Source organism: Lepidochelys kempii, chromosome 9 (genome assembly GCF_965140265.1).
Source record: "Lepidochelys kempii isolate rLepKem1 chromosome 9, rLepKem1.hap2, whole genome shotgun sequence".
In the NCBI taxonomy this organism is placed as follows: domain Eukaryota; kingdom Metazoa; phylum Chordata; order Testudines; family Cheloniidae; genus Lepidochelys; species Lepidochelys kempii.
Window position 1 is genome coordinate 80,690,399 of NC_133264.1, and position 15,880 is coordinate 80,706,278.

Consider the following 15,880-nt stretch of genomic DNA (forward strand, 5'->3'; position numbering starts at 1 on the left):
CAACTTAGTACACTACAGAGTCTTTTTAACCCCTTGGAGACTGAGAATTTATTACACTGGGAGCTCTTCCTGTCTCTGGTGTACTTATAGATCTTTTGAAAAAATTTTGAAAAAAGCACTTAGGGTGCTTTTGAAAAGTTACATTTTCAAAAGTGACTTAGGCCTGGATCCTCACAGCAGCCTAAGACGTCTAGGGGCCAGCTTTTTAAAGGAATAAATGCTTTGAAAAATCTGGCCCAAAGTCACTTTTGTAAACAGGACTTAGGCTCCTAAGTCACTAAGGTGCTTTTGTCTATACCAGAAAACCGCCAGTATAGATGCACTTACACCTCTATAAGCAAGGGTTACATTGGTTTAAATGCATCTACATTAATTAGGGGTTTAGATTGATTTTTAAACAGCGTTAGTTAAATCTATACAACTTTTCTAGCATATACAAGGTTGTAGTTACACAACAGCTTCTATTCTAACCTTGTTTTGGTATGTTCATAGCTCTTCTTTTGGACTGAAATTTTCTGGATTTGTTCTCTGTCCAAGAGCAAGCTTTCTTTTTCTTTTTGTTTTGTAAAGTATGAGCAAATTATGGATGATAAAGCTTACTCTAGTGGTACCTTTTGGTTTCCATATATTTCACCTTTTGCATGTCTGATAACCTGGGTGAAAAGACAGCAAATAACCAGGGTCAGCATCTGAAGGTTTAATGGGCCAGGAAATAAAGTCCAGTTTCTTACCAATATTCCTGTGTGTCAGATCCCTATTTTCCAAATGCTGTGACAGATCAAATCGGTGATTTCACCCACTTCTTACAGCAACTTTTGGGGTGACTCACTGTGACTCTTTAACAGTATGCAACAACAGTTTAGGGCCCAGACTCAGGAAAGAACCTGTGCACCTGGTGAAAGTTAAGCATGTGCTTAAGTGCTTTCCTGAATCAAAGATTGGGACAGGAAGTGAACAATAATACTTTATTGAATTGAAATTGCAGAGGGAGTGTAGGGAAAACATATTCAGAAATAAGAGTTTTAGCAGGACACTAGGATTTAAAGCCCCTATTCTTACAAAAAGTGCCTTAGGATCTTTAACAACACACATATTTAGGACATCTGCTTTATATCTCATCTGAGAAAAATTATATTTAGTATCACGGTGCTCTCAACATTATGGTTGGGGCAGTGGCTCAACACTGATTCAGAGGAAAGAGCGCCACCTGCACAAAAATACCCTCCAGCATTTAGGTATTTCCCATAGGTCTCACATCCCATAGCTATGAGAGCTAATGAGATCACAGCTAGAAATGAGTGGTTGTGGCTACAAAACAAAGCACAGTCTTTCACAATTTCTTAAGCAAGCTAGAAGCAATAATTAGCATCCAGTCTGTTGATCCACAGAATTTTAAGTTTTGTTTCTATTAGAGTATTTTCTCTTTGATTCGGGTTTTGCCACTAGCCCTGATCTGACAACTTCACTGTATATTTAATCTGATCTTTCCTTGCTTTAAACAGAATTCTTTGTTGTTACAGGCACAGAATAAGAGTGAGAGAGCCACAGATGAACTCCATTAAAGGTAAATATATATTTTCAAAGGTTGCTTTGTACAAAGCCTAAAAGGTCATGGAAGGTAGTAATTTATGATTCAACCAAGACCTATTTAACATTATTAGTATTCTTGAGGAAAATATTTTTAAATCAGAAATCCTCCTAAAACCCCTGAAGTTTGCAGAGATGAAGAAAAATAATAATAATTGAAACTGCTTTGAAAATGTTCCCACTCGGAACATCAACTTGGAATATAAAATGATTCTTCATCTTTGAAATGGCGAGGCAAAAGAGAAATGGGTCAGTACCCTTTAAGAATCATCAGGTCATCCGTAAAAAGAAAAGGAGTACTTGTGGCACCTTAGAGACTAACCAATTTATTTGAGCATAAGCTTTCGTGAGCTGTAGCTGTAGCATTCAAGTTTTTCTTCACAACCGTGAAGGCTAGGGAAAAAAAAGTTGAGATTCTTATGTAATCCCTTGATTCCAGGAGCTGAAACACCAAATATTGCAGTGAAATTGCTAGAGTTGGCAACACTGGAGAATGGTCACAGAGAATGAATTTTGAACTTGTAAATGTGGGTATTCCTACTGCACACATGATTTTCAGGTATGCTCATTTAGGGCCTGAACCAAAGACCACTGAAATAAATGGAAAGATTCCCATTGACTTTAGTAGGCCTTGGATTAGGCTGATAAACAGGGGACAGAAACAATGCCATGTAATCTGTGCATCTAATCAAAGCTAACTAACATGAGATGAATTTCAAATTCTCTCGATACACTGCTTGCAGACACACTGCAGGCTGCAGAAAAATTTCACCTATAGTTTTGAGCAAATGTATCTGAATAACTTACGCATTTGATAAAATTATAAAGCTGCTCATGGACATTTTGAGATCAGGAAAAGGGGTGAAATTCATTACATTATTAACTTTGAGTTATTAGCACTGCTACAAGTATTTTAAAATGGGTTACTGCACATAAAAACAAAAGGGCATGGAACGAGGGGTTGCCTATCATGCCAGTCCCCTGGGCTGGGAGGCCACAACTCCTCTCCTCTCTGCACAGCTTCCGCAAGTCTCTAATATCTGGGGAGGTGGTTAGAGAGACAGCTGGTGGCATGGTCCTCGCAGAATCTCCTAGGCAGCCTCACTTCCTTGTGAGGGTGTTTGACAATTTGACCTCTCACCCAGTCTGGGGTTGGGAGGGAATTTCCCCCCTGGAAAGTATGTGTCAAGAGGAGAGGTCTCTGGGTGGTGAGAGTCTATGTTGGGTAAAAAGAACAGGAGTACTTGTGGCAACTTAGGGACTAACAAATTTATTAGAGCATAAACTTTCGTGGGCTACAGCCCACTTCATCGGATGCATAGAATGGAACATATAGTAAGAAGATATAGATATATACATACAGAGAAAGTGGAAGTTGCCATACAAACTGTAAGAGGCTAATTAATTAAGATGAGCTATTATCAGCAGGAGAAAAACACTTTTGTAGTGATAATCAAGATGGCCCATTTAGACAGTTGACAAGGTGTGAGGGTACTTAATTTAGGGAAATAGATTTAATATGTGTAATGTCCCAGCCACTCCCAGTCTCTATTGAAACCCAAGTTAATGGTATCTAGTTTGCATATTAATTCAAGCACAGCAGTTTCTCCTTGGAGTCTGTTTTTGAAGCTTTTCTGTTGCAAAATTGCCACCCTTCAACCTCTCTGGCCACTCAGTAAAAGATTTAAGTGTTCTCCTACTGGTTTTTGAATGTTATGATTCCTGATGTCAGATTTGTGTCCATTTATTCTTTTGCATAGAGACTGTCTGGTTTGGCCAATTTACAGGGCAGAGGGGCATTGCTGGCACATGATGGCATATATCACATTGGTAGATGTGCAGGTGAACGAGCCCCTGATGACGTGGCTAATGTGATTAGGTCCTATGATGGTGTCACTTGAATAAATATAACAATATCTATATGTGGACAGAGTTGGCATTTGGCTTTGTTGCAAGGACAGGTTCCTGAGTTAGCGTTTTTGTTGTGTGGTGTGTGGTTGCTGGAGAGTATTTGCTTCAGGTTGGGGGGGGGGGGGTGTCTGTAAGCGAGGACTAGTCTGTCTCCCAAGATCTGTGAGAGTGAGGGATCATTTTTCAGGATAGGCTGTAAATCTTTGATGATCAGCTGAAGAGGTTTTAGTTGGGAGCTGACAGCTAGTGGCGTTCTGTTATTTTCTTTGTTGGGTCTGTCCTGTAGTAGGTGATTTCTGGGTACTCTTCTGGCTCTGTCAATCTGTTTTTTCACTTCAGCAGGTGGGTATTGTAGTTTTAAGAATGCTTGATAGAGATCTTGTAGGTGTTTGGCTCTGTCTGAGGGATTGGAGCAAATGCGGTTGTATCTTAGAGCTTGGCTGTAGACAATGGATCATGTGATGTGCTCTGGGTGGAAGCTGGAGGCATGTAGGTAAGTATAGTGGTCAGTAGGTTTCCAGTATAGGGTGACCATCGCTTATTAGCACCGTAGTGTCCAGCAAATGGACCACTTGTGTGCATTGGTCTAGGCTGAGGTTGGTGGTGGGATGGAAATTGTTGAAATCATGGTGGAATTCCTCAAGGGCTTCTTCTCCATGGGTCCAGATGATGAAGATGTCATCAATGTAGCGCAAGTAGATTAGGGGCGTTAAGGGACGAGAGCTAAGGAAGCGTTGTTCTAAGTCAGCCATAAAAATGTTGGCATACTGTGGGGCCATGCGGGTACCCATAGCAGTGCCGCTGACTTGAAGGTATACATTGCCCCCAAATGTGAAATAGTTATGGGTAAGGACAAAGTCACAAAGTTCAGCCACCAAGTTTGCCGTGACATTATCGGGGATACTGTTCCTGACGGCTTGTAGTTCATCTTTGTGTGGAATGTTGGTATAGAGGGCCTCTACATCCATAGTGGCCAGGATGGTGTTTTCTGGGTAACTTTCTTCTGGAGCGCTAATCAGGGATTGGATGACTGTCCGTAACATGACAAGTTCCCGGTGATTGTGAGGGGTGGGAAGAGGTGCATCAGTAGCTCAGTCTCAAACAGCTTTTTCTGTGTTCAGACTTATTCAGAATTCAGAAGGAAAAGAGAAACCTAAAGAGGGAATTGGAGAACTTCTGGGGGTTTCCCTTCTCTGTTTAGAGGAAAAGGATCATGGGAATAAAGAGAGAGGAGCAGATGAGCACAGTTGACTCTTTCCCTTTAGCATGAGATCACCAGGCCTGCAAGGCTCAGCGTTGGCTTTGCCAACGTTCCAGCTCATCTCTGTTCACGGAGTCCATCTTAAAAATAGCTCGGAGGGTGATTTTAATTTTTAAACTAAGTTGAAAAACATAAATTGGAAAACCATAATCCCAACTATACATATAAAATGATGGGGTCTAAAGAGATCTTGGATTCATTGTGGATAGTTCTCTGAAAACATCCACTCAATGTGCAGCGTCAGTCAAAAAAGTGAACAGAATATTTGGAATCATTAAGAAAGGGATAGAAAATATTATATTGCCTCTATTATAAATCCATGGGAAGCCCACATCTTGAATACTGCATGCAGATGTAGTCACCCCATCTCAAAAAAGATATATTGGAATTGGAAAAGGTTAAGAAAAGGGCAACAAAAATTATTAGGGGTGTAGAATGGCTTCCGTATGAGGAGAAATTAATAAGACTGGGACTTTTCATCTTGGAAAAGAGACGACTAAGGGGGGATTATGACAGAGGTCTATAAAATCATGACTGGTGTGGAGAAAGTAAATAGGAAGTGTTATTTACTCGTTCTCATAACACAAGAACTAGGGGTCACCAAATGAAATTAATAGACATCAGGTTTAAAACAAACAAAATGAAGTATTTCATCACACAACACACAGTCAGCCTGTGGAACTCTTTGCCAGAGGATGTTGTGAAGGCCAAGGCTCTAACAGGGTTCAAAAAAGAACTAGATAAATTCATGGAGGATAGGTCCATCAATGGCTATTAGCCAGGATGGGCAGGGATGGTGTCCCTAGCCTCTGTTTGCCAGAAGCTGGGAATGAGTGATAGGGAATGGATTAATTGATGGTTACCTGTTCTGTTCATTCTCTCTGAAGCACCTGCCATTGGCCGCTGTTAGAAGACAGGATACTGGGCTAGATGGACCTTTGGTCAGACCCAGTATGGCCGTTCTTATGTTCTTGCATTAAAAAGAAAAAAAAATCCACAATTTTAGGAACACAAAATGCAGAGCAAATGACTGAAAAGCAGCTGCCAGTGGTTTGCAGTGATATCATTTCTGGCTCAGTATGGTCAGATCAGTAAATTCAGGCCCCTGAAATAATCCCATTATGTTCAGGGCAAATATTTTTAAAAGTCATCAAATGGAATTTGTGGTATTCCTTGAGCACTATAACAAGCTCTCATGCATGGCCCATGTGACTGAACTTGTACTAAACGGCCTTTGTGCTAATCTGAACAAATATTCCCTGACAATAGCCCTGTCTACATCTGCTTCTCAACCTGACTGTCCTGCCAGACAGTTGAATACCCTGGAGGGTTATATTGCTGGGACAGATAATTTAATTTCCTCTGTAGTGCTGTGGGCTTTGTGGCCTCCTGCTCCGTTCCCATGGAGATGACGTTCATCTCACACAGAGACTAGTGTACATCTTTTGCTGGACAGGGAAAAGCACTGAGGACACCATGAGATGAAATCCCTTCTGGTAGCTTTGTAATAGCTTAGAGGAGGCTCAAGCTTCCACAGGGAATTGCACACAAAGTCCTGACCTCTCAGGGGTCGGGCAGATGGCTTAACTACATTCAGGTTCCAGCCAGCCTAGGTTCCCTCACCATTCCAGCAGCTAGAAGAACTCTTCTGGGCGGTGTTTCATCCAAACTGTATGCTTCATAAATCAGAAGCAGAAAGGTGCAGGACTGAGATTGCTATAGCAACAATATCTAAGATGCTCTAGCATTGCTGTCAAAGTCTGGGTTTCTATCGGCCCAGTAGAATCTATTCCCTACAGCCATCTAGAGGACAGAATCAAAACCTCCAAATGCCTCTCATTAGGAATTACTGCATTCTCATGATTTCTTTTTAATATTTCTATTTTTAGTAAAATGCTGGGAGCTGGGTTCTGTTTTATGCTGGAGAGATTTTAAAAAAGGATGTCTTTTTACCTGATGCACAAGCGGTGGGGTGGGGTGGGGTGGGGGGTGGTTTAAGAAGTCCCATTTGCCTGTTAGGAAAGCGGGGGGAGGGAGAAAGAGAAGGAAAAATGAGGCCGAAAGAGAAGGAAAAGAGCGTGACTCTACCCACTGCTGAAATGCGCTCACCTCTGGGGTGTAACATAGCAAATGTTTACGAGTGCACGGCCATGCTATGCAACAATTTTGGACAGGAAGTGGAGGAGAACACTATATCCAGATGAAAGTGCATGAGAAGCCTAAGGCGGCAGGATGTAATTGCCTTTATTGGAATTGGACCAGGTCACTATTATTAACACATTGAATTTAACATCCCTACTCTTGCAAACACTATCAGTGTTTTTAATGAGCATAAGTAGTCGGGATCGCCAAAAGACAGCACCTCCAATAGCACTGTGCCCCTCACGTATGTATGTGTGTAACAACCACAGCCCTAGATTGTCTACATGTTAACCCCATGTAGGGGGGTCTCAACCCCAAAACTAAATGCCTTTATCCCCTAGCCCTTAGCAGTTGTAGACTGCAGATCCTCTGTGGACCAGTCACTAGCGGAGCTGTGTAACACACTGAACAGCTGGTTATACATACACACTAAGCTATATAGAGAGCTTAGTACTGATTCACAGGGAAGGTTTCAGAGTAACAGCCGTGTTAGTCTGTATTCGCAAAAAGAAAAGGAGTACTTGTGGCACCTTCAATCTCTCTGGTCACGCAATCACAGACATGAAGGTCGCTATCTTAAAACAAAAAAACAAACAAACTTCAAATCCAGACTCCAGCGAGAAACTGCTGAATTGGAATTCATTTGCAAATTGGATACTATTAATTTAGGCTTAAATAGAGACTGGGAGTGGCTAAGTCATTATGCAAGGTAGCCTATTTCCTCTTGTTTTTTCCTACCCCTCCCCCCCCCCCAGATGTTCTGGTTTAACTTGGATTTAAACTTGGAGAGTGGTCAGTTTGGATGAGCTATTACCAGCAGGAGAGTGAGTTTGTGTGTGTATGGGGGTGGGGGGATGTGAGAAAACCTGGATTTGTGCTGGAAATGGCCCACCTTAATTATGCACATTGTAGGGAGAATGGTCACTTTGGATGAGCTATTACCAGCAGGATAGTGAGTTCGTGTGTGTGGTTTTTGGGAGGGGGGTGAGGGGGTGAGAGAACCTGGATTTGTGCAGGAAATGGCCCAACTTTATTATCATGCACATTGTGTAAAGAGTTGTCACTTTGGATGGGCTATCACCAGCAGGAGAGTGAATTTGTGTGGGGGGGTGGAGGGTGAGAAAACCTGGATTTGTGCTGGAAATGGCCCACCTGATGATCACTTTAGATAAGCTATTACCAGCTGGACAGTGGGGTGGGAGGAGGTATTTTTTCATATTGTCTGTGTATATATAAAGTCTGCTACAGTTTCCACGGCATGCATCCGATGAAGTGAGCTGTAGCTCACGAAAGCTCATGCTCAAATAAATTGGTTAGTCTCTAAGGTGCCACAAGTACTCCTTTTCTTTTTACAGGGAAGGTTGCCACCTGCTGGGGGCTGGTCTAGACTTAACATGCTGCAGAGGTGCAGCTGTACTGCTGAAGCAGCACCACTGTGGTGCTTCAGTGAAGACGTTACCTACGCCGATGGGAGGGCTCCTCCCCTCAGTGGAGGTACTTCACCTCCCCAAGAGGCAGGAGCCAGGTCAAAGGGAGAATTCTCCTGTCGACCTAGTTCTGTCTATACCAGGGCTTACACAGGTGTAATTACGTTGCTCAGGGGAGTGGATTTTTCACACCCCTGAGCATGGGGGCTGGCTTTTTGCCTTTGCCTGGGGTGCTCAACCCCAGCACCCACAGAGTTGGCACCTGTGCCCCTGAGCAACATAGTTATACTGACCGAATTTCCTAGTGTAACCCAGGCCTGAATCTCCAGCATAACTTACTGCAGTGGTCTTGGTTCGCCCATCCCACCAAGGGCTTTACTCATGTCTGCCTAGCTTGCAAGATTGCAACCTTAGGTGATGCAACGGCAGGTTAATGCAATTGTTGGCATTTAGGAAATGGGAGAAAAGCTGTAAAACATCAAGAAACAAAACACTGATAGTCAGACTGGGGAGAGACAGCTCAATCTTTTGGAGGGAAGCAATCCCCGTAGTGGGCGAAACCTTTCCATCCAGCTGCCCTCTTTTCTTACTGCTTTCTTCATTGCAAGCGGTTTCCAATGAACTTAATTATAAAATAAGTCAAGAGTTACTGGAAGCTAAATGAACTAGAATGAGTTGAGCGCTGCTATAAATAACTCTAGTTGATGCCTGACCAGAATGATGGATTCTATTACTGCCAATGACATTTTTGAACAGTATTTTTATTTTATTTTTATTTTTTTGCCTGATACAGGTCAATCTTTTTGTTTATTTTTTAAGGTTGTATTTTTAAGTGTATTTCACTCTGATGAGAGTTACTGAGTGAACAGTCCTGGAGACTGAAGTCTCCTATTATCTGAAGAATCAATGCAGTGTGGGCTGATAAACAAACACTTTACTATGATTCATATAAGGTTTAGATGGGTTCCATAAATACAGATTCTACCTGCAATGACACTGGCTAGGATTAAAAATGACAAGGGCTCTTGATCCAGGCTGAAGGCCATGAGATGGTCACCAGCTGGGGTTAGGAAGTAATTTCCCTTATGGTACAACGTTAAAATGTTAGCCAGGTTTCTGTCTTTCCTTCTAAGTAAAATAAATTCTCTCTGTGTACAGTAGAGCACACTGCAGATATCTGTGCGTGCAGGTGGTCTATTATCCTGCCCAATTCTACTCTTACATAAGCATGCAGAGCTTCTCCAATTGCCTTTGGGACTTGTGCATGCTTTGGAGTGTAGAATTTGTCCCACAGATGTGTAGGACAAGAAGCAGACACAGGCCCATTGTCTGGGCCAGCTACGGGTAATGTTGCTGTCTCAGCATTTTTTGTGGCAGAGGAGGGCAAAACATTGCCATGCAAGCTCCCCATCTCTCCCATCTGCCTGTTCAGCAAAGCCCCATTTGGGTCCCTCAAACTGATGGCCAGCTACTCCTGAGTGAGGAATAATGAATATATCAGGCCTGCACTGTCCCTGACACCTGCAGTCACTCACTCTGGCAGCTGTGTTCCTTGAGCATGCTGCTGGCAGACACAGCACCTGGGAATAATAATGCTTTACGCTTGCATAGGTCTTTTTGTCTGCAGACCTCAAAGCTCTTTGCAAAGGAGAGGAGTTGTCATTGTTCCCTGTTTTGGAGATGGGGAAACTGAAGCAAATGATTTTCCCAATGTCAGACAGTGACTCAGCACTAGAGTTGGGACATTGTGTTATTTTATGCTGAATTTATCACAAGGCGCAGCATATGAATCCCTCTGCAGGGGTGTCTAGGGCAATGATCAGTACTAGTAGATGTGCAACCACGTGACCTTGACTGTCGTGATGATGTCCGTAAGTAGGAGTCGGTTTAAACTGGAACACCAAGTATAGTCCCTACCTCCGCTGGAAGGGGGGATCTGAACCAGAACACTGGATCCAAGCCCCTCCCAACATCTGGGGAGTTTCAATTATGGATCTGAACTAACAGCCTGAGCTCACTTCTGTCCATAAGGAAACATGACAGTAAGGTATCACCCAGTTTTATTTGTTATCATTGGCACATCAGTTTTATCAGACTCCATTCTCCTTGTGTCCCTTGCCTGGGTTCTTTGGTGGCACACCGCTTCAGGGAATTAGTAGAGCAAGCTCTGGTGTCCTCTATATGGTCACAGTGGAAAACTGGTCTGTCTGCATGTAAGGATATAGCTGCTGAGCCCCCTCATTTCTACCTTCTGACCACTGGCTACATTTCTACCTTCTGACCATTGTCCATACTGGCTCCCCCTTTCATGCCCCACCTTTCACAGGAACAGAAAAGATGAATTGCTCTGGGAACATTCTATTGCTAAGTATGCAAACCGATCTGGATTGGCCTGGTCGGAAAGCCGTACGTCCCCTTTCAGGGGATTATCATACAGTACTCGGCTGGTGGGGAGAGCTACTCTTCTGGGCAGCAGTTTGTCACTGTGCAGAGGAGAAACTGAACTCATTATAGAAACTGAACTAACGGCCTTTAGTTTGGCTTTGTATTGAAAGAAGCCCACCCCACAGATTTTTTTGCATGCCCCTAGTATTTTATGGCCTGATTTAATGAGACGACATGAGGTCTGTCAGACGCGATCATTGTTTGTTGTAATGAAAGAGGCCCTGATTCTTGTCCCCCCTGTATGTTGTTTTAGTAAATGTCTGAGCTATAAATATACTTCTAAGTATCCCACTTACTGTTACAAATCTAGGACTTTACAGCTTTACACCGAGGTCACTTGGAATGTCAGTGATGGTGAGGATAGAGTTCAGATACCTCTGCTTCTAAAGCGATTTGAGCTAAAGGAGACTCTATTTGTAGCTAATAATGCAGGGATTATGACACACAGGGAAGCAGGTTTCACTCCAGCCACTAGAGGACACTGGTGCACATGCTCAGTAGCTAGCCTATTATGTTAAAGTAGCCTGCACGCATTGCATATTTTCCACCTAAGAGGGAATGATTTTGCAACAAAAAGAACTGAATGGGCCATGGTTCCTGAGCTACCTTTTCCCCCACACTCCTTTTCTCTTAGTCAGGGGGGAGGCACAGTGGAGGAGCAGTGTGTGGGGGAAGACTGCATTCCTGCTATCCATGCTGTTCCTAGCGGTGCCGTAGCCAGAGAGAGACTGCGGTCTCCCAAGCTGTCAATCTGTCGCTAACACTAAAACTCTGTTGCATGCAGCTCAGAACAGGCTGGGGTTTTTATCTGTCAGTAGGACAGTGACAGAGAGAACAGGTAAGAGTTTGTCTTTTAGGAATCTCAGTCTGCAACTGGCTGGAGCATAGGTGGCCATGTGCTAGGATCATGCAGTGATGGGGCCTTAACAATACCTTGATAGATGTGTGCTCCACTGCCCTCTGCAGGGACTGAACACAAGGCCTCTACAGCTAAAACCACAACCTGCTGCTGCATGTGCTAAAACCAGCCAGCTCTGTTAGTATGGGGGCGAAGGCTGCCTCATAAACCTCTGTGGTCCAGCTGCAGTACCGGTTTGTTTCAGATGTAAGCACTGCTGTAAAACCCCAGCCCTCTCTGCAGATCTAACGAGAGCTGTTATCTAAATTGTTAGGCAGGCATTTGGGTTTGTGGCTGCAATTGTTGCATATGGAAGCAGTGCTCACTGTAAGCTCTTCCGTGAGAAACTGTTACTCCTGTTAGTGGGGCTTTGTGGTTGTTTCTGTATGAGTTGTTATGCTAGGGTGACCTCTAAGGGGGAATAAGAGTTACTGCACTTCTTTTGCGGCTCTCGTGAAATAATGACTACTCTGCCTGCTTGGTAGGGTGATCTGTTTGAAAGGATCCATGCCAAACCGATGGACTTGCAAAAGTAATTTACTTATTAAACCACTGGAATATGAAAATGTAGAGAAGTCCTTTCAAATCAAACCCTGATATGTGAATAATCCTGTGAAGATGGCACACGTAGTGAGTGATCCAAGTTTGCAAAAGCCGATTGCATGCTACCCTTTTAAAGGAATAGCGCTCTGTTACTGGACACAGTAATGGCCCAGAACAGGAACCTCAGATATGAGTCCTTTCTGTATCTATTGGGGGTGCAGTCACGGGTTCCAGCTACACCTGTGGGTTTTGTCCCAGGCTGGATACAAATGCAGAAAGGGGTCTGTTTCCAGAATCTAGTTCAGATTGGTGAAAATCTCAAGAGTGCATCTGATCTCCTGAAATTTTCACTATTGACACTGAAATGTCTCAAGCAGTTTGAGCTTTTGGCACCATCAAATCCAAATGGGAATCCAAACCTTGATTAGATGCGAATTCTGAACCCAGACTTAAAACTGCTCAAAATCTGTATCAGCCTCAAACACCGCCTGGTTAGCCTGTTTCTAATCAGGAACAGCAGATGGAAGATGGACTGCCATTTACATTTGTCTTCCCATTCCAAGACAGACTGGTACAGCAGTCTTATTCAGGAAAATAATCAGGGTCATAGGGTATACAAAGAAACTGGCCCTTAATTGCAAATGAAGGAGTTGTACAACTTCACTCAGTACTCAGGAAATATCATAAAACATGCAAAAATCACACACCTTCTGGCTGAGACCAGCTCAGCTGCTACAGATTCCAGAAGTATTGATTCTTCATTTTACCGATCAAGAAAGTAAGGCACGGAGTGGGGGAGAAACCTGCCCAAGATCACACGGGGAGATTGTGGCAGAGATGGGATCAGAAGTTCAGAACCCAGATTGTCTGATTCCTAGTAGTGTACCATGTGCTTGTTGTAAGATCACCCTTCCACATAGGAAGAAATGGAGTGGGGGTTGGAATTAGTTTCCAGTCCAAAATGTAGGCAGAAATAGAGAGAGGAAGCTGATGCTTTTAGATTAATTTATGCTGCAATGTTGAAGCAGTATTTTAGATTTGCTGCAAATGAGCTGGCAACCAGTCTAATGTATCTTCCGTGCCTCACTGACACAGTTGTGACTGCTCAGATCTGATGCATGGCTGCCCCACTGGGTTTTGTCTTAATGTGGGAATCACGGCAGCTACTCTGAAACCTGCCTTTTTAGAAGTGCTGCTCTGTTGAGCCAGAACTGTTGCAACTCAGTGCTGATGTCACTTGCCATGCCAGCTGATCAGTGTCTTCCAAATTTTCAATGTTGACCCTGGAGTTCAGAGGTAATATAGGTACCAAACTCCTCAGACTTCATCAAACAGATGAGACTCTTCTCTTTAAAACAAACAAATATATTGACATTAAACAATAAGCTTGTGTTCTCCTGGCATGAAACTGTCCTTGTTAAAGATTAAACAATCTGCAAATCCAGGTCTGGTCTGTTTTTTTAAAGGTCAGGGATGTTCAGCTCAATGGCTGTGGTTTGGGATCACTTATCTGACCCGGTTAAATGGCTGATTTAGGATCTTTCTTTCTTTGTCTTTTGTTTTCTTTCAATACCATACTGGAGCCCATACATGAGAAAATCAAATCCCCAGGGTATTACTGGACCAGAGTTCAGCTCAGAATTTTGATCAGCCATGAAATTTTGGGCAGTCACTTTCCACTGCGGCCCATTCAGACACCCCATTAAGTCTGACTTTCCATTAAGTCTCACTACTTTCCTGGTGGTTCTCCTCCTCATATGATTTGTTTTATTTAGTTAAACTCCAAATTGCATGTGGCCCGGGGGGATTGCTTAAAAGGAAGGAGGTGGTAAATTCATCTGCAGACTCCCTAAAATGGACTCCTTTTCCGCATGTCTAGTTCTTCAATGTGACAAGCAGCTTTTCACATGCGCTCCTCTAACAGCTGAATGTGAGCTGGAGCCCCAGACTCTAAATAATATATTGATTTGGTTTGAATGTGGGTCAGTAGGTCTGACTCCTAACCAAGTGGTAACCATGGCTGTCCTACTGGGAGCATTAACCCTTCAGCTGGTGTAAGATGTAAGCAGGGGCTTGTGCTTTTCATCTCTGATATTTTCTGTTCTTTCTTTAATTAAAACTGAACTCCCTTCTGCCTTAGCCCTGGGGCCTCTCCAGAGATCCTGCAGCTTTTCAGAGAAAATCTGGCAAACATTCTCTCTAGAAACAGTTCATTCAGGGGTGAATGTGTCAAAGGCCCCTACAGAACTGAACTATGGCAGCTTCACTGTGGGTGACTGAAATGAGTGTTTAAAGGAGCTCTGCATCCCCTGTGCACCCATGCCCTGGGCTCCACACCAGCCCAGTGAAGGCCACTGCAAATGACTGAAAGTCTTTGGTAGAGATGAAGGGATTTGGTCACTGTATTTGCTCTTATGTATACATATGTGTGAGTACAGGGCTCACTGTCCCTTGTCCAGCCCAGGTACTGGAGCAGCAGTCATTGAAGGGCTGCCCCACTGCTCTAGTCTGCGGTATGGGGATGAGTCCTTTTCTCTGAGCCCAAGCATAGTCTCCTCCTGCCTGCCTCTCCACAAAGTTGGTTGAGGTGTGTTCTGAGGGCCTGATCTGAAGACCGTTGAAGTGAATGGAAGACTGCCCTTGACTTCAGTAGTCATTGGATCAGGCCCTGAGTGAGGAATAATGTTCTCATGAAGCATTAGCAAATGAAATATTGAAGCGTCACAGGAGAACTGGGAAGTGCAACCAATTAGAAACAAAAAGTGAAAGTGACCAGCTAAGTGAAATGCAAAAAATTAAACAAACTTAAAATCCTTTCTGTTTTAATAATCCAAGATAAAGCGAGTAATGCAAGTAACGTATTATTGTTTAAACATGTGGGCTTGCACTTTCAAAGGAACCTAAGGGACATAGCCAGTGTCCAACTCCCACTGAATTTCAGTTTCATTAAGTTTACTTTGAAAATTTCTTAATCTTGCATTGTTCCTTCGTTTCATTAGTTGTGAAGTGGAACCTTTAAGAAGTAACCAACTACATCCTATTTCCCAGAACCACTTAGGGTGAATAAAGAATCAGACCCTAAGAATCCAGATAATTTCCCCCATTGGAGTACTGTGTCCAATTCTGGATGCCACACTTTAAGAAAGATGTGGACAAATTGGAGAATCCAGAGCAAAAGTGAGAAAAGGTGCAGAAAACAAGATCTAGGAGGAAAGATTAAAAAACTGGGTATGTTTAGTCTTGAGAACAGAAGACTGAGGGGGAACCTGATAATAGACTTCAAATATGTTAAGGGTGGCTATAAAGAGGAGGGTGATCAATTGTTCTCCACATTCCACTGACAGTAGGACAAGAAGTAGAAGGCTTAATCTGCAGCAAGCATAGATGACTTGTGCCTCCTGATACCAAGGCCAGGATGGGCGGTGGGGGGGGGAAATAATGTAAAGGTGTGGGACGTGACTGCCCTACTTGTCGGACAAACTTCCAGCCCCATCTCCCTGGGCCAGGGCAGTCAATCCCACTGGCTCCTGGGGGATGGGGCCACAGGAGCGGGGAGCAGGTGCCTCTGGGCCAGCCCCGGCTTGGGGAGACTCACAGCACCAGTGTCTCCCCAGAGCTCACAGACACCTCAGCAGAAGAGGCACAAGGTGCAGGCAATGCCCCTAT

The 15,880-nt window shown here is 43.5% G+C and overlaps 1 protein-coding gene across 7 annotated transcripts in view; it reads left to right on the top strand.

The window, feature by feature from the left end:
• AMER1 (APC membrane recruitment protein 1) overlaps positions 1–15,880 on the top strand; it is an 84,666-nt gene that overhangs the window by 33,300 nt on the left and 35,486 nt on the right. For all 7 annotated transcript variants that reach the window (XM_073361052.1, XM_073361056.1, XM_073361062.1 and 4 more), the window contains one exon: positions 1,521–1,564. In XM_073361052.1, coding sequence (XP_073217153.1) covers positions 1,521–1,564 — 44 coding nt within the window. The remainder of the gene's footprint in view (positions 1–1,520; positions 1,565–15,880) is intronic.